An 8,662-nucleotide genomic window follows, 5' to 3' on the forward strand; every position below is an offset into this window, starting at 1 on the left:
TGTGAAATACATAATGATTGTTAAAAAAATACTGTTTGGTTCAATGATAATTACAATTCCATTTTTTTGTATTTTTTTTTCTTTAGATTTTTTCATTCTTTCCATTTCTTTCTTTTTTTAGCTCCTTAACAATTGATTGTATTATTAATAATATAACAATTGTTCTCTTAAAAAGTTCAAAATGAACGTACGTTGAGGATAGGACACGAAGAGAAAAGAAAGATATCCAAGATTAGTATTTCTTATTCTAATCATAATGCTCTTGTCCTCGAACAGACGGGTAGAAAATTACATGTTCTAATCATATATACATTGTAATCATAAGGAGATATTCATATGCAGCAAATGGTAGTGGGCTTAGCGAATGGATATTTATATTTAAAGATTTCCACACGAAACAACATAAAAACTATGAATTGAGAAGATCAGCAAAATTTACAGATGTCAAGGAATATCTTTCAATAAATTTGCTCAGTCTAGGATTGGAATTATAAAATATCTCCGTCAAGTTTTAATGGCTCCTCCTCCATCAACCTCATGATTATATCTTGGACTAAATCCCTCAAAGCGACAATCCTTCTTCAAATGATGCATTTCGACTACAATTCCAAGGAGATTAGCTGATATCTTGATGAGTTTTTAGAATTTTGTTTCTTCCATGTCTTCAGAAAAGCAAACCAAGTTAGCTGATGGCCTTACAAGTCTTCTGATAAAATTTGCAAAAATCAAGTACCGATGACTTTGATGTGGCCAAAACCTGCATAGGCAACTGTCGAGATGTGTCTCCATATGAAGAAAACCAGAATATTTCGTCGCTCAATATTAGTCGAAAACCCATTACCTTGGTGGGTGTTAGAATGTCGAGCAACAAAAGATCAAGTCCAGCCATGAACTACTACCATAACAAAATTTAGGAGTTCAAAGCGCGGAATTGGCCGCATCATCCACCATGTAGCTATGATCAACTTCATATATACATGTGCTCCAACATGCAAACCAAATCATCCCTGTAAGTTTAGACATATGAGATGGTCTTGAGAAAAATCAAATTGCCATCACTTTCCACGCTAAGAAACATGCAGGCCCTGTTGAAATTGTTGTCTTGAAATTACACAGCCTCAATATTGTGGCCCCCGAATTCCAGTCCTAGATCTCCTCCGCAACCCCCTCCTATATTTCTTCCCTTTGCTCTTCTTCCGCCTCATTACTATTCTCCTGGATGTGAAGAATCATGCATATGGTGATATTTCTTATTTGAATAGGGACAATAAAACAATAAAGAAAGTGAGTTAATCATAACTAAGTAATTTACTTGTAGAAGTCGCAGTGCATTAGATTTTTTAACAAACTCTCAATCCTTCTCCCCTGTTTCTTCTTTACTCGGAAGTCGTTTCTGCAAATAGAATTTTATAAGTTGAAGGTGAAGAAGGTGGATGCTGGGATAAAGATAAAATTGGTAGAAAAATACCTAGATCAAAGTGCCGCACTGGGATGTGAGCAATCTTGGGCCAATCCTGCCCTCTTTCTTGTTCGCATCTTCGTAATAAGATGGGGCAATAAAAAATTGTCAACATTTACAAAGAGTTTAGCCTACTCATTGCTTCAGGCCGTGATGTTAACCCAGAGCATTTATAAATTGTGAACTCCTCAAGTGAAGCCCAATTGCAGATCCACTCTGGTATAACCACCAAGCTCGAACAATCTGAGATTTGGAGCTTTCGTAGAGTTGTAACATGTTGAAGCCCCAATGGGAGAGACACCAATTTCGGCATTCTCGTAAACTCCAAAGAGATGAGGCTTTTAAGCCCTTTCCATTGCATCCCGTGCTCATCGTTGCCTAGATCAAGCACAGGACAATCAGAAAGCTCCAGTTTCTGAAGTGCAGTGAGATATTGTACACCTTGGGAGAGAGACTTTAATCTTTGGCAGTCAGCTATCGTCAAATGCTGGAGAGATATGAGGTTTTGCACTGGTAGTGTTTCTAGATCCTCAATTTGATATAAGTATATACGCTTCAATTTGGAGAGAGGAGGAGATGAAAAGGCAATGGGTGTAGAGGAAGCGGAGGAGGAGGAGGCATTCGTTATTGTTTGTTGCACTGGCTTCCAGCTAGCACGGATTAGGGATAACTCATTGTCCAGATGTGGAAACATTGGGAATGAAGTCAACATAGGGCAATCCAATATTATTAAATTTGAAAGACGAGGAGGAAAAGAAGGGATTGGTAGTAAAGCATGCCCTGTCCACGTGATTGATGGTGTTTCAAAGGAATTTTCATGATCAGTAGTATTGACATCCACATTATAAGAATCACTCCTCCTCCACCAACCCTTCAGATTATGACAGCGAAAGAGGAAAATACTCTCAAGAGATGGAAAGAATGCTGATGAAGAAAAAGAAGATAAGTCATTGTTGTCACTACAATCTGATACGTACTCTATTTCATCAAGGCGTTCCAGGTAAAGACTCTTAAGAGAGGGTAGTCGACTCAATGGTGGCAAATATTTCAATTTCCAACAATCACTTAATTTCAAATCAACAAGATTTGTGAGTGACAAAAGCCACATCGGAACCCTCACACCTCCATACACATTTATCTCCAGCTTTTTTAGATTTGGGTGAGGTTCCAAGCCTTCCAATGCCATTTCATCAAATGCGTATATATTTTCTGTACTACACCATAAATACAAAACCTGAAGATGTTCTTTTGCCTTTAGGTTACCCTTATAATCCAATGCGAAGTCATCCCCATCATGTCTCAAATCCCAAATCTCTAATTCTCCTCCTAAGCTATTTAGTCTATTTAGCTCGCTTAACCGGCCACCATCCTCTGGGCCTGAATTAGAGCAGACAACAAACTTAGATAATGTCTGGAGATTTGTCAATTGCCCCAATCCATGTGGCATATAAGTCAAACTATAACATCCATCATTGTAAAGATGCCTGAGATTGACTAATTTCGTAATTCCTCTAGGCAATTCTTTAAGTCTTGTGCAACCAGAGAGTCTTAGTGTATACAAATTTTGCAACCTACTTATAGAATCGGGCAGCTTCTCAATTTTACCATTCCCTGAAAGATCAAGATCTCTTAAATGCTTCAACATACACATGGAACTCGGTACTAAATCAAGCTGTCTTCCATGTAAACCCAGCACTCGCAAGAACTTCAAACTTGAAAAGATTGCTTCACATGAAGTACTTGAGTACTCGTGCAAATTATTGAATTCACCAAGGCAAAGAAGTGTTCGTATCTTACTGGCACTAGACGAGGAAGTTGGAATTACTGAGGAAAAATCTATATTGCCGACGACTGATACGTGCCGAGTTTTCTGATCACCAATGATTTTTTCCTCAGATTCTAATCTGGTGATCAACGATCCTGCCTCTGACATTGCAAGATCATGCATGAGGTCGTGCATTTTAATCGTAAACACGTTTCCCCAATCATCCATTTCAGCTTCTTGAAAGAACGATCTCCAAAGTAAATCCATGAAATAATCATGACCAACATCTTCAAGACATTCATTTTGATTGGATGGTTTGATAAACCCCTGTGCTATCCAGAGATTTATCAATTTTGATTTTTCCATCACATAATCCTTCGGAAATATACTACAATAAGCAAAACATTGTTTCAAATGTGACGGAAGTTGATCATAACTCAGCTTAAGAGTTGGTAAGATGTCATTTACTTTTATTTTTGGCTGTTTATTGTTTTTAAAAGAAAACCACCCTGCTTCATTTTCCAAGGACAGTAACCTTCCAATTGTTTTGATGACAAGAGGGACACCTAAACACTTTTCTACAATCTCCTTTCCAACTTCCACTTTTCTAGAATTAACAGGCTCTTGTCCATTCTCAAATGCCACTTGCTTGAATAAACACCATGACTCCCGTTCGTCTAAACACTGTAAGGAATATTCTGCAATTGTTTGGGTAATTTGTGCAACTTTTTTACTTCGTGTAGTTATTAATATTCTACTGCCACTTGCACCAACCTCCAACAGTACTTTCAAATCATCCCATTTTTTAACATCCTCATCCCAAACATCATCCAACACAAGTAAGTATTTCTTTCCACCAATTTTTTCTCGAAGATTATGCACCAATGTATCCATTCCCGCAATCTCTGACTTCTTTCTTGTTACCGATTCTAAGATTTTTCCAACAACTTTTTCCACTTCAAAACTCTGAGAGACACAAGCCCACATTTTTAGTTGAAAATGTTTATCTATTTCCTCATCATTAAAGATGAATTGAGCTAGTGTGGTCTTTCCTAAGCCTCCTATGCCAGTAATCGGAAGGATTCCGACGTTCTCGGAATCAGAAAGAAGTCTTTTTATGATCTCCTTCTTGTCATCTTCTCTACCAGTAACTTTTGCCGCAAGTACATAGGAATGAGTATCATCCCTCTTCCTAGCCCTGACTCCTATCTCCACAGGGCGTTCCTCCAAGTGGAATGTCCTATCATTTGCGATGGCATCTAACTTCTGTCTAATCGCCTTAATCTTATGACGCATTTTCAGATTATAGACAGGCTGGTTTGATTTGGAGAAGAAGATTCGTACCTTTTTTGCCATCTTATCCTGAGTCATCATCTCTCGCAACAGAGAGTCAGTAGAGAAACCATCCAGCAAGTCGTCTGCATCATAAACGACATACTTAAGCTTTTCAAGCCAATCTTTAACTTCACGGTTCACTGCCCATTGCTCCTCAGCATCAAGAAGCACGGCTTGGATTGTCGAAACGGTGTTCTTGAGCTTGTCAAGCTCATCTGTGACACCCCAAAGCAGTCCGATCTCTTCGAGAGCCTGGGATCCCAAGCTCTCAATTATTTTTGCAGCAACGTTGAAGAGAATGGCTTCTGCCATTTGTCGACGGTTGGTTAAGGAATGGTAAAAAGGGCTCTGGAGGAATCACTACGGGGATAGAAGGAAGATGTGTTTGCTTTGAATACGTACAGATCAGGACAAGGCGGGACCAACATTTTATAAGGCCTTGCTTGGCATGGACCTGCAAGGAAAGTGACAACCGGAGAGAGTGAGAGATATTAAATAGGAGAAATTAATCGTACAAGTTTATTGTTTCATCTGCTAAACTACTGCTGAAGGAAGCGTTAAAGAAATTAGTTTAATACAAAGTATGATAGAGAGGGTGTTGGCAGAGACCAATTCAACCAGCAATTTCTTTGAAGTATCCTCTTGATGCTCTGCATGTTGTAAGCTTTCTTCACGCGTTAAAGAAATTAATGATGGAGAGGGTGTTGACTGAGACCAATTCAACCAGCAATTTCTTTGAAGTGTAGCTAACCGTTGAAACTATCACTTGCCATTTACTTTTCAACCTACCTAACCACTAGACAATTGCACCCATACGTCTTTGCAGAATACTAATTAGACTGATGTGCGACTTTAATCTACTTTAGTTTTTCATCAAACAAATCGATGGATATACTCCTTCAAATTTTCATAAGCATTCAAACTTTTTCTCTTTTATTTATGTTTTGATGGTAGTATCACTTATGCAAAGCCATCCATTTTCTAACTCAGTAACCAATCAAACTATACTAATACGTAAATATGAGCAGTTGTAGAATTAGGAGTGTGCAACAGGATCCAGATCTGGATATCCAACTGTAACAAAATCGGGATCAAGATTCTAAAACCCAGGTGGTTATCCACTCGGATTAATCCAAAAATAATCTAGGAGGATAACCGGATTTGTTTTTCCTTTTTTAGTTATAAATCTAGATATCTGGATTGTAACCAGATTTAATCTGAATTTATTAATACTTTTTTAAAAAGAAAAACTGTTTAAACTTTAAAAATTATTTTTATAGCATTTTTTAAAATAATTTTAAAAAAATTATGATATCTTGTTTAAATTACCCATATTTTTAAAAAAATAATTTTAATACTTTTTAAAAGTTTTTTTTAAAAATAGAATGAATAACAGTGCAAAATAAATAATATTGTTGTTACATCACAATGTAAAATAAATTATTGTTGATAATCAATTTTACCTACTTCTTTCTTCTGGAAGTCGTTAACGCCATGGCGTAGAGGTAATGTTTATTGTTGGTACTCTTATGCTAAGAAAAGCTAAATTAATTGGTGGTTTTCTTGAATTCAACTTGTTTTCACTTTTTTTTTGTGGGCGAATGAAAGATATGTTCCTTCAGGATTTGTTACTTTTTCTCTTCTGGATATTACTCTACATATTTGATTTTCATTGTCTAGATTGGATTAACCGGATCGGAAGCAGAAGCTTTGTTCCTCTCGTTTTGGAAGTAAGGATTTTAAAAAATTTAAAATTAAAAAAAAATAATCTGGTTAATTAGGGATACCAGGGTCGCAAAATTGAATCTGTAATCGGATCTAGATCCGTAACCATAATTAAATCCGTAATAATTAGATTCACGAATTTCTTGAATCTTAGATGATTTGAAATCTTTCTTCTCCCATTTTCATTTCTTTCTTCCTATCTTGCATGCTTTTACATCATGTGATCGAATAACGCTAGCTATTAATTACACCAACCAATTTCATAGAATCATTTCATTAAAAATACTACTTTTATTGGAACTTTAGATTTTATATAAGCAGAAATATTCTATCGAAACAATTGCTAAAAGAGTTGTAACTAGAAATGTTGTTAATATATCATGATTAATACCCTTTATTATCTCCGAAGAGCATGCCTCGGGGAGTTGGATTTTCTTTTACCTATTTTGGTAATTAGAAGATGCATGCTTCCTTATTGCTCCCATGCATTCTGGGATACATACATACAGCATGCAATTTCTTTGAAGTATCCTCCACCATATATGCATGCCTATATGTAATTGTAAGCTTTCTAAATTGTTTTTATATTAATGTTCACTTTCTTAATTTATTATTAATATTTGACATATCATGATCATATAGGTTCATGTACTGTAGCCTAACACGCGTGTTATGCGATTGAATAAATTAAGCAATCCATTAAATAAATTAGTTTAAACCTAATGTTTTGTTTTATTTGTTAATCTGAGCAGCTGAAACTTTGACTAGTCGACATGCAATATAATATGGTCCATTAATGTACGTACCTAACCACGAGACAATTTCAGTGCAACTGTCATATACTGGTGATTTAATACTGAATTAGGTGTACCATCTCGATCTATATACAAAGCATAATAATTACTAATTATTAGTCTTAGATTCATTTTCCGCTTTGTAATTTGGCATCCATGTGCGACTATTTATAATTTAAGGGACGTTTGGACTGAGTTGAGATATCAAATTTTTAAAATTATCAAAATTCTTCATAATTTTGTTATCAATTTTAGATATTCAAAATTTTCATCAAATCATTATTTAAATACAAAAACTAATCCAACTTTTACCAACTTTAAAGCAAACACAAGAATCAATACAAAGTTTTCAAATTTCAAAACAAAATAATATTAAAAAATTATATTCAAATAATTTTTTATTTAATTTTTTTCGATCTTTTCTCAAAATCCAATAAAACATCTAACCTCAAAGTACTATTTTATTACTATTCATAAAATTTTGGGATATTCCAAGTATCTAAATCAACCCTTAAGTCTACTGTTTCATCTACCAAATAGATGGATACACTCCTTCAATTTGCATAAAAATTCAAACTTTTTCTTATTCTTTATTTTTTGATGGTCTTATCACTTATATTGCAAAGCCATTCATCTTCTAACTTCATCGAAAGTTAAATAATCATCCACATGGAGGGTTTTTTTTTTTTTTTTTTTTTTTTTATTTTTTAAAAAAAAAAAGAAAGCCAAATAGAGACTTCCTCCAATTTGCATAAGAATGTGAAAGAAATGGCTTTTGCTTAGTACGCTCAGGGTGGAATTCCGTAATTCTCAAACAAAAAATATATTTATTACTTAGCCATATCATTTTTATTTTTTTTTTGCAAACTTGGTTGTTTGACTATTTTTTAAATGGTGATGCTACATTGCCTCCCAAATTGCCCCTATTGTATTTAGGTTTTCTTTCTTTTTTGTAAATATTAAAAATATATATATATATTTTTTAAAAAAAAAGAGGCATACATAAATTCACTAGTGGTAATTTTTTTAACATTTAAAAAAAAAAGTAGAATAAAAATCTAAAATGCACCAGGGGCAACTTAATTGGAAGGCAACTTAGCATTTTCTTTCTTTAAAACATGATAGTGGATGAATGGAGTAGATCAGACGAAAGTTATAATATTGGTCTTAATCAACAGTGGATGAATGGAGTACTAGAAGATATCGAAATCTCCTTACTACTAGAATATTGGGTTTTTGCGACTAATTCATTTCAATCCCTACGGAAATTGTGAATATTTTGCGACAATATATTTATTTTTTGTGACTATTACTTTCGATGCAATAAGATTATAGGGTTTTTGCAATCAGATCATTTCTCGCGGTCCATATAGATATTGATGATGATACATGATTTTTTTGCGTCCAACTTAAAGTCGTCGCAACTTTCCATAGCAAAAGTAAGATCCAGGAAAACGAACAGTTTGACTTATTCTTTTGTGGCCACATTTAGTCCTTTTGTTTCATTGTTTACTCGCCGCAAAGAGTGAGCAGTTTTGGCAGTGAAACACTCATTTTTCCCCTCGTTGTCCAGAAAAGCACCAT

The 8,662-nt window shown here is 34.8% G+C and overlaps 1 protein-coding gene across 1 annotated transcript; it reads right to left on the bottom strand.

Annotated features, from left to right (window-relative positions):
• Positions 1–213: 213 nt before the first annotated feature.
• LOC122291588 (putative disease resistance protein RGA3) lies at positions 214–5,090 on the bottom strand. Its single transcript, XM_043099379.1, has 3 exons — positions 1,469–5,090; positions 1,313–1,393; positions 214–1,215 (listed from the first exon to the last, which is right to left on the bottom strand). The coding sequence occupies exon 1, from the start codon at positions 4,869–4,871 to the stop codon at positions 1,575–1,577; it is 3,297 nt and encodes a 1,098-aa protein (XP_042955313.1). The 5' UTR covers positions 4,872–5,090; the 3' UTR covers positions 214–1,215; positions 1,313–1,393; positions 1,469–1,574.
• Between the last annotated feature and the right edge of the window lie 3,572 nt (positions 5,091–8,662).

This window comes from Carya illinoinensis, chromosome 13, assembly GCF_018687715.1.
Source record: "Carya illinoinensis cultivar Pawnee chromosome 13, C.illinoinensisPawnee_v1, whole genome shotgun sequence".
Lineage (NCBI taxonomy): Eukaryota > Viridiplantae > Streptophyta > Magnoliopsida > Fagales > Juglandaceae > Carya > Carya illinoinensis.